This window comes from Physella acuta, unplaced genomic scaffold (genome assembly GCF_028476545.2).
Source record: "Physella acuta isolate Inbredline_101_S28 unplaced genomic scaffold, ASM2847654v3 ptg001058l, whole genome shotgun sequence".
NCBI classification, from domain to species: Eukaryota; Metazoa; Mollusca; class Gastropoda; family Physidae; genus Physella; species Physella acuta.
Genome location: NW_026732575.1, coordinates 212,501 through 233,655, shown reverse-complemented (window position 1 = coordinate 233,655; position 21,155 = coordinate 212,501). Strand labels below are relative to the sequence as shown.

The 21,155-nt window shown below is 32.5% G+C and overlaps 3 protein-coding genes across 3 annotated transcripts in view; all 3 read right to left on the bottom strand.

Moving 5' to 3' along the window:
- LOC131955178 (angiopoietin-related protein 7) overlaps positions 1–13,003 on the bottom strand; it is a 61,462-nt gene extending 48,459 nt beyond the window's left edge. Inside the window, exons 1-3 of the mRNA XM_059319187.1 lie at positions 12,866–13,003; positions 11,460–12,400; positions 11,034–11,147 (exon numbers count right to left, since the gene is read on the bottom strand). Of these exons, the coding sequence (XP_059175170.1) occupies positions 11,034–11,147; positions 11,460–12,400; positions 12,866–12,920 (1,110 nt within the window). The 5' untranslated portion in view covers positions 12,921–13,003. The remainder of the gene's footprint in view (positions 1–11,033; positions 11,148–11,459; positions 12,401–12,865) is intronic.
- Positions 1–21,155, bottom strand: part of LOC131955175 (angiopoietin-related protein 7) — a 273,399-nt gene that overhangs the window by 244,100 nt on the left and 8,144 nt on the right. The gene's annotated exons all lie outside the window — the stretch shown is intronic.
- Positions 5,125–6,744, bottom strand: LOC131955180 (ficolin-1-like). The gene is made up of 2 exons (XM_059319190.1): positions 6,585–6,744; positions 5,125–5,702 (listed from the first exon to the last, which is right to left on the bottom strand). Exons 1-2 carry the CDS (start codon positions 6,735–6,737, stop codon positions 5,331–5,333), a joined length of 525 nt encoding a protein of 174 aa, XP_059175173.1. The 5' UTR covers positions 6,738–6,744; the 3' UTR covers positions 5,125–5,330.

Genomic DNA, 21,155 nt, shown 5'->3' with positions numbered 1-21,155 from the left:
TCTTTATAGTTATTTCAATAGTAGTCTATAATTTATTTTCTACTTTTTAGTGCATCATTACATAAAAGCTTGTTATTAAAACGTTTTTTATGAATTTTTTTTTCAGTACTTTACATGTTTTATCTACAATAGAGTTACATGACTAAAAACCATTGCGCGCCTACTGAATATCACGTTCAGTAGGCGCGCAATGGTTTTTAACGCAGCCATTACGTGGTCGTGATGGCGCAGCTATTGATGACGCGTGTGGTGTGGTTGGCTAGACATGCCTACTAATTCGGTCCAAATTTTAATTAATTCATAAAAAATCAATTAGGCATCCAATTAAGTCAAATTTAGTTTCAGATTGCATTGTCTTCATGTCTTGACCCACGTGCCAACTGTGATTCGTGTCGGTCAAGTAGAACTGTCCGAATTTTCACTCCTGCGTTTCCGTCTAGACTGACGACTGACGACAGACAGAGGAAGTGAGTTAAATAAAAGCTTGTAAAAATAAACATAGCACGAGAAACCTCTACACATAAAAAGCTTTCACGTTTTATATTCTGACCGGCTTGAGGATAGGAAGTTTTACGGTAAATATAAAATAAAACAGAGATTTTCAAAACAAACTAATGCACTCACACACATAACATGTTGTTGTAATATATTTTAATTACAAAAAAAACAAGTACAATATCGTATAGGCCTACTTAGATAACTTAATTTTTGAGTGACCTCCGATGTCTGGGACCGGTATTTTTCTCTATTTCTGATTTCTCAAAAACCTGCAAAAGCTGATAATTGTATATTATCCTATGTGGGATTTTGTTTGTCTTTGGAAAAATGGACATTCGTGTGGTTTATTCCTCGTTTAATTAGAAACCAATTGTGAAGTTATTATTTTGTTAAGTACTTCAGGTTTTAGAATTTAAACTCATAGCTTAACATTCAAGAACTTAGAAGTCTATAATTCGAGAAATGTATCGATGATTTAATTCGTGACATGGACTTTTATTTACATCTTACGGCGCGAATGGCTAAAAAGTTTTTATCTGAACGATATCTAGATTAGCAAAATTTGATAGTCTTGGCAATTTTTTTTTAAAACTTAAAAAAACCCGGAAATTTTAAAATGACTTTTTTTTAATCCTGAAAATGAGGAAAATGATTCTCAAAATCGGAGTTTTAAGATATAAATGAAAAGCGGCATACCTGATCATGTAGAATAAACACCGTTTACATACTATCCAGGAGGAATCGGTCTGCATGAGGTAAATTAGTCCACAAAATAAATTAGAGTGTAAGCTACTGTTGATCGATATGTTAACTTCGCACTTTTTTCATTAGTTAATAGTATTCTGCAATCGTGTCTTTTCGAATATTTCTGGAAGTAAAGAGCTCAGCGACGTTTGATTGGCTGTGTCTTCTTGGTTGATCTTCGGTGATTTCTGATATTGTAGAATGTAGCGGATGGTTTATTTCACTATCATGAAAGTGCGGATTAGAATTGGAGAGACTCATTCGTCTTCTTCTTCTACTTTCTTAAATTTGGTATTGAAAGGGGTTCCCCTCCAACACAATTAAGTATACATGTCAACTCGTTTTGCCTCATTTAGGCTGTTGACTCCGATTTCAGACTGCTTTTCTATTTGGATTTTCTTTCATATCGAGCCTTATCTGCCCCGAGGATCTAACTCGGGACTTATCAGTTCAGCAACCATGAGCTTAACCGACCCTACCACGCCGAAGAGAGACTCATTGATTTTCTACGGACTTGATTCCAGGATTCGAACTCCAGACATTTAGTTAGCAGTCATGCGCTATACTATCTGGCCACACCGACTCCCTATTTAAGACCGGGACAGATTCGCTCGCCCAAGTGTCCGTTCGAAGTATTTTAAATTTGGGATGTATTTTACACAGATCCTTTCCATCTAATATGGATATTTTTTGTTTATCTTATTAAACTGCGTGCCATTGTAAAAAAAAGTACCGCCATCTTGTTTACCATCTCCCAGCTACCCTCCCCCTTACCAACTTTTTCTATAGTGGCTAGATTGTCCAGGTGACACACCACAGTATGAATACATAAAAAGGGATAAAACCAAACTATTTTCTCTTCTTACTGGCACGTGGAGTTGAGGGCCGTCGGTCCTACTCCCTCGTGCTCTTGGTTTTGTATTTTACTCATTGTATTTTTAGTTACTTTAACTGTAACTATTTTGTACCCAATGTAATTCATATACCAATATTGCCAAGTATTTGTTACTTCTAACAAATGCACATATAGCCTGCTCTTACAATGGGACTACTGCTACGTGCTCGTGGATATTTATTTTATTTAATTCACTATTATGCACTATAACCGTTTTGAAATTCATGTAATTTATATACTATTATTACGAAGTGTATGTTGAACCTAATAAATGCACATTTAACTTACTCTGATAGTTTTCTTAGTGTTTTTAGTAACTTATAATTTTATTACAGTAAATTGCGGGCATTGAGTTGACCCGTAGCCATCGGACCTGCTCATTAAGTTTACTTGCCGGCTGCAAACCCTTTCAAGACAAGAGTTCGCCAGACTTAACTATTAGCATGTTTACTTTTGCTGTTGCTAGCTACTGTATTTTTATTAAGTGCTCATCTTGCTTGTGACTTTGTTCAGATGTCAGTAGAAATATTGTTATTTGACGCATTTTATTCCAGATGGTGAAGTGGCGCAGACCTTCCTACTGGTTGAATTATATAATTCCTGCTAGTATTACATTATAATGGTATACATTATATACTGAACTTACTGTATATTTTAAGTTATCACGGCGATTAGCTATTTACCTTTAACACTTAGAGTATAAATTAAAACACATTTTGTTTAGGATTGAGAATTGGTATCGATTACCCCATTTTTAAATTTGTCTCTGAGTAGAAGAAGTATCCGATACACTATCAATTTTTGTTTTTAACATTGCTAATTAATTCTGTTCTACTAATATTAGATAAATAAATTATATTAGATTTCAAGGATTATTTACATGGAAGAGGTTTTACACTCAATGATGCCTCAAAGGAATGTTGGGAGTGGTGGTAGATTATGGGATGTTACGAGATATGTAAGGTCTACTGATAAAACAGTTGCCTAAAACAAGTTTTTAGTTTTGATATAATTATTTTCTAAGAAGTAAAACCGACATTTTTATTATTATTTTTTTTTAATTCTGAATCCATTAAAAAAAAACAACCAGAAAATAAAAACTAAAAATCTAAAGGCAGACTAAAAATAAATGACAACATTTTATTTTCTTAAAAGTGTTATGTCCTCTAAAAGTTGTAAGGAGTCGAGATGAATATTTTTTTATCAAATGTATAACACAATTATATATTAGCCTACTAACCCTATATGTCGTGAGATAGATGCTCGAATATGAACCTGATTTTAGGACAATGAAGTTAGCTGTTAGGCGGATAAGGTCCTGAGTTCTTAGTCCATAGTGGGGCTTTCACCAAAGTTGGTTAACCAGTAAAAGATGCATATCCTATGTTGTTTATGGTATATGAAAAATGAAAAGATGTATAATATCATATGCATTTTTGTTGCATCGATGTTTATACACTTAAACTGATTCTCACAATCACTTATATATTAAACATATCAATGCCCACCCCAGTTGATCAATCATACACATTTGGTACGTTGTGCTAACATCGGGTGTTCTAATACTTTATCGCGAGTTATTATACAATTCGGACGCCTTTGATTAGCAATACCAAATGATTTAAATATCTGAATCTAGTTTTTCTTTGTTTTAAAATATATTGTTAGTGGCGATCAAATAAAACATCCAACATCTAAGTTATCTCGTTATTACGTGCCAACATGTTGTGAGCCATCTGTCCCGTTTATTCCTATTTAGCTTGTCTTTTTGAAAGTGCTCCAACGGAGTTTTCTCTACTAGATGAATAGCGTTTCCAAGCTAACACAAGAGGGTCCAGGAACTGAATTCGAGACTTTCGTATTTGTTATCTATCATCCTACCGAGCTGTCGCTTTGATCTTAACACACTAACATTTTGACCTGCTTTTCAAACTGCATCGATTTTTTGTTAGAAAGTTTTGGTATATAGCTTAAATACATATGGTACCTCCGACTTTAGGGCTTGTATATTACATAATGTTCAATCATAAAGTTACATCAATATTAACTAAAATTTAAAATAAAAGTTACCGTTTTTATATAACTTTTTTAAAATTATTTTTCCGCTCTTGTACACTGAGTATAGTAGTTTGTGTAATCGTGCAAAAATGGAATCAAAGTTTACACCCTGATTTGGGAACATGTGTAATTTCAATTTGATGTTTACTTTCTCTTTGTTTGTCTGTATGTTTCTGTGTTTTTTTGTGTGTGTGTGCTTGATTGTGAACATGATAACCTTAGTACATCATTAGTTTGATAAACATAGATTGAAAGATACGTAGTTGATGCGATATGTGCGTTTTGATAAACTTTTAAACAATTTTCATTAACCAAAAATTGTAATTTATTATCTTTTCTTTATTTATATAGTCGAAACTTCAATTATCAGGATTAGATTGGATATTCAGGCTCTTGTAAACTTTTGAACTATTGCGGGTAACTGCAAGTAGTACTTTATTTTTGCAGAGTCAAAAAAAGTTGTGTAAAATTATTCATTTTATTGTGTCGGCGTCACAGTTATTTAATATTTTAAATGGAGGATCCCCATCCAAAAACTGTGGGAACCTGTGGTATAAATAATTGATCCTCTCTTTGATAATTTCGGAAATGTTCATTACCATTTTAAAAATCAATACTTTCTAACAACTATTAAAAATTAAACAACTATTTAAAAATTATTATTGTCTATTTTCTAATAAACAATCAAATCTTATTAACTGCATTACTTTTAGTCTTGACAATATGTTTGCATTAAGCAAGAATTTGGCTCAACTAGATAATTGTGTTACTCTCCTTTCCTACTTATTAACGTAAAACTGGTAAAACATAACAGTTCTCAAATAAAAGTAGAACAACTGTACGTATAGGCTTATTTACATTTTGAAATTTTTTTGCAATTTTATCTGATTTTGATGTGAAACACAACAGATCTCTGCAGAAACAAGCATCTAGTCAACAGAAATTTAATTCAGCAGTGGACTGAACGTTAATTTTTAAGGGATGCGGTTTTGTTGTTTGTTTAATCGCAATTTAAATTTCAATACAAACACTAAGAAATAGTTTTTATTGTATAAAAATGTATGTCTTCATAAATGTAAAGCTGTATGTGTAAAAATCGGCAAAATATATTATTATTCGTGTTATATTTTAATAATCACGGCCGTCGTAGTTTCATCTCAAGGTGCTCAAGTGAATTATCATATGTTGATATACTGTACCAGATAATCCCTTCACCAAAAGTTTTACTTGCCCATACACCGTTTACGTTCACACGATAGCAATCTCTGCCATACCACCAGCCGCCTTTCCATTTCTCAGCACAGTTATAAGAGTTTACATCATTGTCCCTATCTACAGTGGTAAAAGCCATTCCATTGTGCCAAGTAAAGTCATCTGCAGCGTTGCCTGTCTTGTATGTAAACATTATCTTATACAAATTTGCTTCATTTCCCACCGTCACATTACTGTACACCATGTAGTAGGATTTACCTTTATATTTCATGTCAAACCTCAGTTCACTGTAGCCCTGTAAATTGAAAAAAAATAATATATATATAAATATATATATATAAATAAATAAATAAATATATATATATATATATATATATATATATATATATATATATATATATATATATATATATATATATATATATATATATATAATGTATAATTGTGCACTGCATAAAGCGTAATTGATACCACTGATAATGATTTAGTATAGCTATGAAACAATTGTATCTATTCTAATGATATTGTGAATGCGTCAACATGTGCGTGAATACGTTTTTGTATAAAAAATCTTAAATAAGCTCTGGGCTTTTAATGCTAAGTATTCTTTTTTCGTCCGTAGGTAATCAAATATATTTACATCTTCAATAATCAATATTAACATAAAGATATTCTTTTTATGAACGTGTGTGTGACGAAACATTAGACTTTAAGTAATTTGTCAATAGTGAAATTAATAACAGAACATTATATTTGTTATATGCTGTATTTCACAGAAAATGATAAACTTAATTGTATCCATCCTATTGGACGGCTAGGCCAAAATAATAAATTTACTTCATGGTTTAGGTACACCTTTGAGTATAGGGAAATGTAAATGTTTGTATTAATTCACTTTTAAATAACACTACATATCCCTCCCTTGCCCAATATCTCAGCGTTTGGTCAATTATACAATTTAGTGAAAGCTGTGTGATAGATGGTAGGGGTGAAAGCAAAGCCGAGAAAGTTTGTCATATTTGGCAGTGAAGATAAGACATTACGACAATAGTAATTAATAAAAGAATCTTACACGGATAAATGTTACCTAACACTACATTTTTATAAATTATGTTCGTAGCATGCTAGTTGCAGAAGACATACTTTTAATTAAGTTAAAACTGAAATTCAAAAGTACGTTTTGTGTGAGGTTTGAGATCCAGTCATTTCCCAGCCAATAGTCTCCAGCCAAAGATCCAAAACCATTTTTGTAGTCGCTCCAGTTTCTGATAAAATTTATGTCACCCGACACACGCCTCTGAAACAAGTTAAACACGAAAATGTTTTTCATTAATCTAAGATCGTTTGGCAATAATTGTGGGGATAAGTAAAAACATAAGTGTATTTAATTTTTAAAAGTTGAGTTTACAATTATTGTAAACTCAACTTTTAAAAATTAAATACACTTATGTTTCTACTTATCCCTACTATTGAATTGTTTACCGATTCGCAAGTGTTGACGGTTTAGTAAACATATACAAAAGGAAATGACAAAAATGTGACAGAAACTAGATAATGTAAATAAAGACAAACATAATTATAATACATACTTAATATATTACAGAAATATAAAAGTAATTACAATGGAAGTAATTTAAAAATTTTAGAAAATGTTGCTTATATTTGCCAATCTAACAACTGTCCTTACACAAAACTAATCTATCAAATTTAAAAAAAAACATATTTAGGTTATGATTGTCTCATCAGTAAATGTTAATTTCTTGTACAATGTACAAAATACAAATTGAGGCAGAAAAAATGACTTCACGTACCATGAGACATAATATGTCTTTAAATAACGCAATCAAGCAAATAATATATTTACATCAGAAGAGGCACAAACCATTGGTCAAATCTGAACGAGCCAACCAGGAATATGTGACCAATAAGGATTAGATCCACGAAAATTGTTCGTTTTAACTAGCTTTAAGTCCAAAACGTTTTAGAGTTAGTCGTAAGTCGTCAGTTGTGAAAGAAAATATTTAGGGGGTATTCGATTAGTAATTGATAACACAAATTAAAACTAGTAATTTAAATAAATCTATTAACTTTTAAGTAGTACGAGCCGACCCGCGGCCTATCATACGCCGCTATTTAGTTGTTGTTTTTTCTACTTTCCAGTAATTTATAATTTGTGAATTCGACAGTACCAATGCTGCCACTGAAAATATTTGCTTTTAAACACTAAAACCCTCCTCCCCCCAGACCCTACCATCCCCCAACCCCACCCCCCCCCCTCATGAAAGCAGCCTCCTCTTAGTTACCTCCCCTAAGTTTAAAATCGTTTCAAACTGAATTAACTGCCCCTAATAGTCGTCACTAAACCCGTCTCTACGATTGTAAACATTTAGCGTGAACCACAGCTCACCAGACCATGTGGGGATGGGGGTGGTAGCGATATGCCTAGAGAGGAAGAGAAGGGATTGCTAGGCGCACTTACAGCTTGGCGTTTTCTAGGGTCTCCAAGAAGAGAATTATATATATATATATATATATATATATATATATATATATATATATATATATATATATATATATAGAGAGAGAGAGAGAGAGAGAGAGAGAGAGAGAGAGAGATAGAGATATTAGAATATATGCATCGATACTTATGGGGGTAGTCTAATTTGTATGTTAATGTCCATGTTTCAAAGCGGACTAAACATTACTTTTGATTTAATAGTGATGACATTTTGTTAAATACATCCTAATAAGTACAATACCATAGGATTAAGTCCCCATGTCTTTATCTGATTACTATTACTTACAGCATCATAGTCATTGTCACACAGCACGTTAATTAGATTATTGTTTTGATACTTTTATTTTTAAAAAATGCATAGAAACAAATTAATAATAATCTTTTTTTTTTAAAATAAGTTTAAGATAATTTTCTTTAAATATATAATAATTAGCGATCTCGTCCCGCGCGCTGCACGGGCTGATGCAAACCTTTAAGAAGATAACGTCTTGTATTGATTTAGACGCGTGACCTTAGTGCGGAATATTACTAATGCTTTATAAATTCAAATGCGTTTTTTGAGAAATTGAAATAGCGAAAATTAATACTTCCGTTCAACGGAAATTACTCAAAATTCGAAAGACTGTAGAGGATTAGATTTGTTATTTGCATGTGAGTTTTCATTTATCTATCTGAAATAGTACTCACGTTATAGGCTTTTGAAAAATTCAAAGTAGAAAAAGTTCCACTTCCGGTTATCGGAAAGCGCTCAAAAGTTGATATGGATATACTTAAATATGAATATTCATCAACTTAGCTGCAGCGGTACTCAAGTTATCGTGTTTACAGACACACACACACACACACACACACACACAGACATACGGACACGATTGCAAAACTATGTTTTTTTTTTAATCAGGGAATTGTTAAACGTCGATTTTTCTTTGCACGATTACAAGACTTTCTCTATACTTCGTATATAAGAATACAAAATCCTTTATAATAATGAGCAATTTTTACTTTAAGGTATATACGAAGTATAGAAAAAGTCTTGTAATCGTTTTTCAAAAGCCTGTAACTTTAATACTGTTTCAGATAGATCAACGAAATATTTCACATGTAAGTAAAAGATCTAATTATCTGCCTTATATCAAATTTTTAGTTACTTCCGTTTACCGTAAGTTTTAATTTAGGCAATTTCCGATTTCTCAAAAAAACGCATATCAATTAATAAAGTACTAAAAAAATCCGTACTATTATACACATTTTATTTGGCGTTCACTTGGTGTGAAATTCTTTTTTCTACGAGATTTGATTTTAAAAAGTTTATGTAATTAAAAAATGGATAAAAAATCATGTCCATATCCCGAGTTGCCATTCCCCGTAGTGTTATATAAGAATATTCGAAAAAGTTTAAGGGAGATCACTCCAGTGGCGTAGCTACCGTAAAGCTAACGTAAGTAAGGCAAAGGGGCCCAAGGCAAATAGTGGCTCTTTTCCCTCCTTAAATTTTTAAACTTTAACATTGGAATTTTAATATTTGTGTATTATAAAAATAATTTTAAAAAGAAAACGGAAATCCAGTTTCTTTTCTACTGGAGAAGTAATTTTAAAAATCCAAAAAAGGTCCCTAGACCTTTCTTACTGGGGAGGTGTAAGGGTTGTACAAGGCCCATCGGTATTAATGACACTATAGGCATTGTTGCATTGTCGGGCAAGCCGTTGAGAGAATTAGCCTATAAATAAACTTGAAAATTGACTCTTTTATGAGATTGATGTTTTTCAATGCGTTTGTTGATCTAATTTATCTCTAATCAATGTGCCGCTACTTTAAAGATTTTTGTTTGTCTGTCTCCTTGTCCTTTATGTATTAATACCAAATGAGCATATCACCAAGAAACATTGGAAAGTCGTTTAGAATAATTCAGAAAAACCTCTTCTGACTGTGAAATTTCCTACCACAACCCATACATGAGTAGCAGTGCCTCTCCTCTCGAAGAGAAGTCACAAAGAAACTCTGACTCCTGCAAAGTTTTCTGCCTTTAATTTTTTTTTTATTTCGTTCGGAAAGCAGCCCCTTGACAGTAAGGCGGTTCGGTTCGCCACACAGTTTCCCAGCGGCTTTCTTAGCACCTGGGCAAGTTAATTGGGTGTACTGCACAAGGGGTCGGGGTTACTGCTTAATTCAACGGTCAAACTGCACAGGTGCATTAGCTGGCGCCCCTGGTTCACCTCAGAACTACGGCGCATACACTTGTTTTAGTGAGCGCCATGCCCTTGGGATACGGAGGGCTACTATAATCAATGGCTAAAGAAAATAAGTGGTGTCCTCCAGCCGCCTCCATTATGATGCTGTTATGAAACAAGTTGTAGATATGCCTTTTGGGTCAGTAACTTCGCCTTCCAAAGTATCTAACAATCAGAAGCAGCTAAAATGGACTTCAAGAAACATATTAATCACTTTGCAAACGTATAAGAAAGAAAACAAATGGAAATAAATCATGATCAACTTTTAAAAATGTGTATCTGGTTAGTGGCGTCACAAGGTTCTATATCACCCGGTGGGTTTAATGAGTGTCACTCCCACCCCGTCTAACAATTTTGCATTTCTGGTGGAGTGTTACACCCTCTGCTTGATATTTTATTATGTTAACTGAATAAAAAATAGTTTAAATTGTGATGCCCCCGCCTCGTAAAGCTACTGTGTTGGGTTACTTAAAGGTTACAGGTTTACAGTTAATTTGTTAGTTTGTTTCTTCATAAAAGTGATATAAAAAATCAAAGGTATTATATATATATATATAAACTACTTTTTTAATAACTAAGAAGAAAAATTATTAATGTAATACTCTATTATAAGCACTAGTTTTTAACTGTCCTTATATTATGTTTGGTTTATTAAACCCCGGCAGCTCTAAAACAGCTACACAGATATTGTATTGGTATCTTTTCTTTTAAAATAATTAGAAACTGAGCGGTGGTCGGTATATTGTCAGAGCAAAAACAACAAATAATGATACTCATATTTAAAAAACCTAACTTTATAAGTAAAAATGCTAATCAATGTAAAAAAAATAACTGAATGTTAATAGTTTGCATGAATTATAAATATGAAGCATACATTACTTGTATAACAATCCATCCTCCACCGTCTGTTTTGGTATCACACAAGGCGAGTTTGCTTTCATTTAGTTGGAGTATCATTTGTTCTGGTAGACTTGAGTTTTCGTTCCTGACACACTGGATATATAGACATTAATAGACCACATTTTAAATGTACACTTTTCAATTGGTAAAAAAATATGTAAAGCATCCCGCCTAGAAGTATAAAGCTTAATAATAGTATATACAAAACAAACGCATTTTTCAATGGGAATAATTTAATTTAACAATTTTTGTCTATTGAAAACGTTTAAGTGTGTAAGTTTACTGAAAGCTCAGTTCGTACAGTAGCATATTTGCTTCCTTTAATTGAAAAAAATTGTTTAACCTAAAATGCAAGATCAACACAAGAACAAAATAAAACGTAAAATTTCCTGGAGAATAATTTACCTGTTTTGTAAACTTTAAAAGCAATGCTTCGCGGTTGTACTGGTCTTTCAATTCGTGTAGAGTTTTGTTGAGACCGGCTACCAAATTTAATGTTATATTAATCTGCTCTTGTGTGATAGTTTTCTCTATTTTCGTTTCCATCTCATTTAATCGTATACCGATTTGTTCTGTTTGGTTCTGTGTGGTGGCTAACATGGTTCGCATTGATTCGTTTAAAATAGCCAAACTATTTTTATTTAACTCTGTCTTCGAACTCATCATCTGTAAAGTTTTGTTTACATCAAAAGTTAAATTCTTTATCTTATCATCCACCATTTCCTCAAGTAAAGAAGAACTGATCTGTTTGAAACTGTTATTTAACTCTGTATCTGTTTGACCAAAACTTTTGTCTGTGCTGAACTTATCGCCACCAGAATGTGACATCTGTAATGACATTGTCATGTCAGCACCTTTTAGTCTGTCTGGGTCTTCAAACGATTTGAGAAAATCGGCCATTGTGTCAACAGATTTAACATAGTTAGATGTTTTAGCTATCAAATTCATCATTAGAAATGATTCACTTGAATTCTTTTGTAATCTCTCCGTCTGTTTCCCAATTCTATTAATAGATCTTGTAGTATTCACATAATGTATTTCACACAGGAAAATGCCAACGTTGCAATCTGAGTGATTCGAAAAAAATATTTCCAATTGAGAAAATGTTTTCGATATTTTTCCATCTACTCTTGTTCCAGCCCTTTTATAATCTTGAAGCTTTGAATCTGATTCTGCAATAGACGCCACCAAAATCTTCCCCTCTGGTTCACTGATCCTATAGACTGACATGTTGACAAGAGCTGATATCTGAGTGTCTTCTCTTATGTTTTCTGTACACTGGAGTTGTCCACAAAATAAATCCTTGCCGTGGTAAAAATATTCTCTGTGCATGTTAATTTTTAATCCTGAAAATACATAGAACAGCAATATATCCAATACGATATTTAGTATATTTTTTTAAAATAATTGACTTTTGTTGTTGTTTTTTTTTACTTAAATCATAAATTGTATGGTCATGTCATCAGAACAAACTGCTTATCCAAAACAATAATACAAGACACTGTGCCAGAAGAGAGAAGAAGGGGAAAGCAAAGACTTTCAACGATTGAACGAGGATGCAAAATTTTCTCCTTCCCATGTGGCTGTTGAGTGGTATATTTTAAAATATTTACTTATGTGGATTTGTTTTAAGACCTTATACATTTAAGAATAGAAAATGTATATTTGTTTATTAAAGGTATATTTGTTTCTTAAATTTACGTAATATATTGATTAACTAACCTTTCCATTAATTTCAATCATATGTACGTCTTAAATGTGCATAGTTTAAATCCAGTTTGGTATATCAAATTTTAGCATCAGAAACTTACCTCCACTGGAAATAATATTTACAACGACGAACATGTACAACACTGTGAAAATCATTGTAGTCTTAATGTTGTTTTTCTTTAAAAAATATATGAACACACACAAAACAGCCAAAGATAGCGACACAAGTCTTAACTACCAAAACAGAATTTCGGGCTGGTTTATATAGGGTCGTCCAGTATCTTTCTTTACGCCCTTTCCCGTTGACGTCATTAAAACTTGGATTTCTGCATACACAAATGCAAAGCTCACAAGATGAATGTGATAAGAATGTTTTTTACTTGGACATTGACACTTACAATTTGTTACGTTTTTGTTTACTGACAAACACTAAAATATTTCTCTTGCAAGATACAAATATAATGTTTAGCTTAAGAGTTGGAGATTACACGTGAAACTGTTACAGCAAATCTACTCTAGACGAGATAAAACTGAAGTATAATCTTCAACACCTAATCTAAAAATTAAAAGTGGGGTTAAAGTGTCATCAAAATCAGATAACATGTGGACATTGTTTAAACAAAGGCGGGGAAAAATACAATCAGAGAGTTATCTTAACACAAACGTAAAACCTGTATACGTTTCATGAAATAACTGACACGCATATCTAATCATGAGTCTGCTAAAACATAGACAAGTAAAACCGATGATTAACATGGGCTGTATTTTAAAACCACTTTCCCCATACAATTTAAGAAATTTTGTATTTATCTTTTAAGACCTGGGTTTGTAAATAAGCTTATTTGCAAGTTTTTATTTAACATGCTCCTCTTGCGTAGTGTCAAGTTCTTCGACCATCGTGTATCAAATCTAGCGAGCTAAAAGTAAACCTTTCCACCTGGCCAATTTTTTGCAAACTTAGCACAGGTTCAAGACTCAATGACAGTACACTGTGATATAAAATTGCACTTAATGTGATGTTTATTTAACTTTTAAATGGTTCATTTTTGTTTCTAATATAAAAAAATATTTTTCCGAGCTATTTTACGCACGTTAATTGTTTTCATTAGGTATGCAAATTGTTTTTGGTTATGCTATTTTTTTGTACTAAAATAATGAGGAAAATATAGCAGGAGATATCTCCCCTAAAATTTCTCGTAAGGTATTCCAATTTAATCAGGCTTTAGGAATGTTTTTTTTTTAATTTTAAAATACTTAAATTGCTGTATAAGAAAATTTTATAGCCAGGGTTGTAAAAAAATCACAAAGACTATTTTATAGACATTGGTCGTGCAGTTCGTGAAGTAAACTCGTTTTACACTGCGCGCGCGTGGCAGGTAGCGCGCGTGGCAAAAAGGCGGACGGCTCCCGGTCAATAACCCCCTGGACATAAACCCCATCGACAAAAACCCCCGCGACATAAACCCCCCGGATAATAACCCCCGGACTGAGGTTGAAATAAAGAAATAATAACGATGATGTGAACCAAAAAATAAAAATAATTTACATTAAATTAGTTTAATTTTTTACGACTAAGAAAATTGTTTCTACCTAAAAAAATGCTATTCGAAATCAAGGAGTGACCTTGTTGTATTTGATCAATGATCGGGTACCGATAACACCTTACAGCAGCTAACGGTCTTAAACATAAACCTGCAACCCATTTCTATTATGATTGACTTTGAAATGGCTGTGATAAAAATGTTTAAAGGGTATTTCCATAGTGTGAGGTGAAAGGAAGTTTCTTCCATCTTAGCCAAAATATATACAGAAAAATACAGGACCACAACGTCGAGGTCTGAGACAAACTAGGTTTCCACTTGATATGTGGAACAAGCACACACGGTGCAGAAGACCATATGCCAAAAACAGACAACTCAATTGAAGGCTGGCACAGAAGTTTCCAGTCGAATTTGGGATGCTGCTACCCAAATATTTAAAAATTCATTGACTTTATTAAAGAGGAACAATCGCTCCATAGAATTATTGTACACAGATTAATTCAGGTCACTGTTTACCAAAACAGAAAAAAAATATATTTATACCAGTTCTCGAATTTTAACTGTTGTTAAAAATTTAAATGAGTCCACCATTATTGAGTATTTGCGAAGCATCGCTCACAACATGTCTTTTTAAAGTTATAATAAAAATATAACATTTTTTTTCTAATGTTTGTTTTGTATTTATATATTAATTTTGGTTCTCATCATCTTTGGTTTTTTCTTATATAAACCTCAATTGGGGAGTTTTTGTCCAGGGGGTTTATAAAGCGGGGGGGTTATTGTCCAGGGGGTTTAAATAGCGGGGGGCGGGGGTTTTTCCAGGGGGTTTATATCACGTAGGGTTTTTTGTCCACGGGGTTTTTATCGCGGGGGTTTTTGTCCAGGGGGGTTCATGTCGCGGGGGTTTATGTCCAGGGGGGTTTTGTCGGGGGGTTTTTGTCCAGGGTTTTTTTGACCGGACACCAAGGCGGACTCGAGGGGTGAGCAATAGTATTAATCCCCACCAGCTGGCTAAATTTATTTTAGAGGATCAACAAGCACGGACACAAACACTTTTTTTCTTGGTCGATCTTTGAACATTTAAAACAAAATGCTGCATGACCGGGTTTAAGTTCGATAAAAAAAATGCAACCGAATAATGCAGACATATTAAAGTTTGAAAAAAAGGAAAAACGTTGGTCACTATATTATTTATTGTATACCTTTACAAATATTTACGAAGAGGTCCAGCCTTTTCTTTATGGTTATTAAAATGGTACAATATTATTATTGTATAAACAAACAAACTTTACTTTAACGACGTAAATCTCAACTAACGAACAGAAACGCGGGCTGGTTTAAAAAGGAGTATCCAGGTATCTTTTTTCGCATTTTTTTTTCTGCCTGATGTCACTAATTAAGATAGGGTAAATAAAATTTATTTTTAACTTGAGATTTTGTATCCAAAATATTAAGACTGTAATGTGCCAAGTTCTGGTGCAACTTGATACGGTTATCTATTGAAGTGAAGATTTTAAATCTGTTTGTAAACTGAGCTAAAAACTCCATGTAAAAACGATACGTCGAAGATACTCTTGACTAGATAAAATGTGATAAATGTGATTGCGAAATCAACGATCGCATAAATAGAACAGATAAACTGAAAAACAGATATTAACGGTGACGAAAATAGACCACGTATACAGGAAAACATAAATTCACGTCAATCAAAACGAATACGGGGAAAACAATTTTTTATGGAATGTGGGGGTTTAAACGTACAGGTTATCGTCGTATAATCTTCAAACCGGTTTACATCGTTGATAAAAATAACTGACTGGGATAGACATTTTACTTTTAGCACAACTTAGTATGGGCTTGCTGATTACAACACATTTTTTCGGAATATTTTAAACCTGGGGTGTATTTTAAAAGGGAACAGGGCATTTCCCCCCTGTCAATTACCCCCCGGATATCCCCCCACCCGACATTACCCCCAGAGTAATTACCCCCTGTCAATTACCCCCCTGTCAATTACCCCCCGCCCAGTAGGACATTACCCCCCCCCCGACAGAGTTAGGGTTAGGGTTAGGGCTAGGTTTAGGGTTAGGGTTAGGTTTAGGGCTAGGGCTAGGGTTAGGGTTAGGGTTAGGGTTAGGGTTAGGGTTAGGGTTAGGGTTAGAGTTAGGGTTAGGGTTAGGGTTAGGGTTAGGGTTAGGGTTAAGGTTAGAGTTAGAGTTAGGGTTAGGGTTAGGGTTAGGTTTTAGGGCTAGGTTTAGGTTTAGGTTTAGGGCTAGGTTTAGGGTTAGGGTTAGGGCTAGGGTTAGGGTTAGGGTTAGAGCTAGTTTTAGGGTTAAGGTTGTGTCTAGCTTTGGTTTTGTGTGAAGTTTTAGGCTAAGGTGGATGCTTAGGTTTTGGTCTTTTTCTTAAGGTTTTGATTAAAGTAGTATATAGGTATAAAATTCTAGTTAGACTTAGGATTTTAACTTGAGAGGGGGGGGGGAGTAATTCCCCGGGGGGTAATTGACAGGGGGGTAAATACGGGGGGGGGGGGGAATGTCCGGGGGGGGGGGATATCCAGGGGGTAATGTCCTGTAGCCTTTTTAAAAACATCCTTTCAATATGATATGGATATTTTTTGTTTATAACATAAAATTTCGTGTGACGGTAAAACTGTACCGCCATCTTGCTTACCACCCCGTCAGCTACATACTTTCTTTTCCTCTCCAACCTCCCGTAACCAAGCTTTTCTCTCGTTGGCTAGATTTTTCACATGACACAACGCGATACTAATTTTAAACCAAAAAGTCTCTCTCTTCTTACTGGCATTCACAAGAGGAGGGCCGTGGGTTTTACACCCACTAGCGCTGCTTTTTTTTAGATTTGTTTTTGTAATTCATGCAATTCATATAACAATATAAAAACGTATTTTCTAAATCTAATAAAAACACATGTAGTATATTCTCGCAGTTTTTGGTAATTTATTATATTATTACAGTCCAAAAAATCGTGACCTTGATCGGTAGCCATAGAACCTGCTCATTTAGTTTACTTGTCGGCTATAAACCCTTAAAAGAAATGTGGTTATCAGATTTGGCTATTAGTATTTTTACTGATACTAGCTACAGCATTTTCATTATGTTCTCATCCTGCCTGTGACTTAGTTCACGTGTCAGTAGACACTTCTTCTCCCTGTAGTGAAGTGGCGCAGACGTATATACCAGTTGAATTATATTATCCCTGCTAGTATTACACTATTATGATATACATTACTTAATGAACTAACTGTTCATTTTCAGTTAACGCAATAAAATTTACAATTTACCACTGACGCTTTATTTATATCGCTTAACTTAACACATTTTTTTATTAATTGCATTATTATAACAGAACCCACTTTACAACACTTTATCCATACTTGTTATCGACACACAGGAGTCTGATTACCTTTTTAATTAATTAACCTTTTTTAAAAAGTTTTCTTAAGTAGAAGACGTATCCGATCCATTAAAATCAAGTTGTGCTCATCTTTTAACAATTGCAACTGGTTCTTTCCTATTCTAATTATACACTAATAAATTGTATTCAATTAAAAGGATTATATAAATAAAACCACTTCCACACTTAATAAAAAAGTACTGTGCGGTTGTAGACTACAGGATGTTATGAGAGATATAAAACTAAGTAAATTCTGAGTTGTTTGTAAATTAATTGATCTTAATTTTGATTTCTATAAAACAATATTTCCAACAAATAAATAGCAAAAAAAAATACTTTTAGTTCTTTGATAAATTATTTTCTAAGTAAACTTATCACTTGTATGATTTTTTTTTAAAATATCGGTTCGTTTAAACAAACAAACAAACAAACACACACACCACACACACATATATATATATATATATATATATATATATATATATATATATATATATATATATAAATAAATACATATATAGGCCTATATATATATATATATATATATAGGCCTATATATATATATATATATATCTATATATATATATATATATATATATATATATATATATATATGTATATATATATATATGTATATATATATATATATATATATATATATATATATATAAATATAATATATATATATTAAGCTATATATATATATATATATATATATATATATAGGCCTATAAATATATATATATATATATAGATATATATATATATATATATATATATTTATATATATATATTTATATATATATAGGCCTATATATATATATATATATATATATATATATAGATATATATATATATATATATATAGGCCTATATATATATATATATATATATATATATATAGGCCTATATATATATATATATATATATATATATATATAGCCTATATATATATATATATATATATATATATAGTATATATATATGTATATATATATGTATATATATATATTTATATATATATATATATATTATGTATATATATATGTATATATATATATATATATATATATATATATATATATATATATATATATATATATATATATATATATATATATATATTATTTTGCAGGGAGACAACACAGAAATTACACAATTATATTTTATAAGAGTTTCGCTCCCTTCCAATCGTGGGGAATCATGTTGAATAATGACAACAATTAACATACAAACAAAATGCAGAACGTAAAAATACATTCCCGAACACAAATAGATTGTATTGAAAAACTATATGCAAATATACGGAAAAGGAAGAAAAAAAGTTGAATAAACTTGCAGGAAAGTAAACACATTATTACACAAATTTAAGAACGTCAACAGTTTCTCAGGAGCTGCAGAAAGTAAACTCGAGTTTGTAATCAATCGCTTAAAAGGGTCTCTACTCCAGTTTGACTCTTATTTTTCAATACGACAAGGGGCTTAACTCCAGTTTGATTTCGGAGTTACCTGGTCCTAAGCCTCATCCGTCCGATGGTTAATTTTTCTGTTTAGCGACCATGTGCTTAGTCGCCCGCCACTCCGAGCCTAGATCAAACTTTAAAGCTTTAAAAACAATTATGTTTTTCAAGATCTTGAAGGATAACTAATGTAATTTTAACCCAATGAAAAATATGGAGCAAGCTAATTCGAATTGCATAAAGTCTTACAATTAAAGCCGATAATCATTTTAAAAAGATAATATGCTGTATTCTTATTCTGATAAAAAGTAGCTCACGAAAACAATATATGCAAATACCAGCTTTATTTTGTACAGTACGAATATTTCATTAATAAAATTGTATAACGATAAGACACGTATTTTTAAAAGTTTGAATGGCATCAAGAGTAAGATAAACGTGAGATAATCACTTTTTAAAAGCATTAAAATATATAAAAAATATGTAAATACACCCAGTTTTTTTAAATGTAATAATTTTTTTTTACAAATATAACAACAGAGATGTTTATCATTTTACAAATATTTTAAAAATACAAAAAAACAAAACCTGAATTTACTTGACCAAGATATGCAAAGATTTTAAGATAAAGTTCGACACGACATCTAATATTTATGTGCTCACTTTATTCAATTAATATTATTGAAAAGTTCACAAATGTAGAAATTGTTTTCACTACACAAACGGAAGTAAAGTTTCATGTGATACGGGCAGTAGGCGCAGTAGTTCTCTACACCTGTGTTGGACAACTGTTTTGTTCAGGGTCAACAGTGTTGTTTAGAAAATCGCTGGGGTTTGATGGCTCTGGATTAATTTATCTTAGGGATAATTGCAAACGTGGTTGAATATTCATCGGATGGGGTGGTTAAATAACCGGGGAGTAATGTCCTAGACCTTTACTTATTTAACTTACAATTATTGTTTTCTTAATTATATTTTCTAGACAATCCACAGTAAATGATTTTGTCAAAAGCTTCTATATTTCTGTATCCTGATTTCATTTTCAGCTCATACTGTTGTGTAAGATAATACGAAATTTTGTTTTTTTTATAATTGTATCGGCATTGTGACGGTTTTGTTTTTTTCTACCGCCATCGTCGTTACAACCTCCACCCCCCCCCCCCCCACCAGTGCTCCGACTCTCCCCCCCCCATTCCTTCCCCCCCCCTCCACCTCCCGGTCATATGGAATCCCAGGACCGTTAGACTGTTCATTCGTTAGATTTACATTTTGTCTCCTCCCAAGCCGAAAAGGGTGATGGGACATGCCCGTCGCTGGTGCGATAAAAGGGCCGGTAACCGGTGAACTCGGTCCTTTTTACACTGATCACTGCGTACCTGCACACTAACCCCCACTCTATGTATAGGTGCGTCCAAGATATTAGCAGCTATCGCTTCCTAATAGAAGGTATTTGATTTTTTTTTAAGAAAAGAGAAACATATATCAACCGTTTATTGTCATTTGTCTTTTACGGTCAGTATTTGATGTATTTTTACTATTCTCCACAATGTTATAATATTGTTATAATTTTCCCTTAATGAATTGTATAAAATGATTATCTCTTATAGCTATATCCGACCACACCAAACTGTTCCTCCCACATGTGTATCGCTAGTTATGTTATTTACTGCGTCCTAGGTCGGTGACCATTCTATTCCAATGTTATTGTAACAGACAAGGCGAACACATGTTTACGCTGGAATTCAAAGCTTTTATAACGTTGTGTATAACCCAAATATATAATCAAATATATATATATATATATATATTACTGTTGATCAGGTGTAATAAATCTACTCATACCATTATGTGTTATTAGTGTTATTATTTTAATATTAGTTATGTTTTATTCCCAGTAGAAGAGTGGCTATTTACTGATTGCTTTCAGTTATAAACAAAAAAATTGTACTTGCTTTTTTTTTAACAAGTTGAAT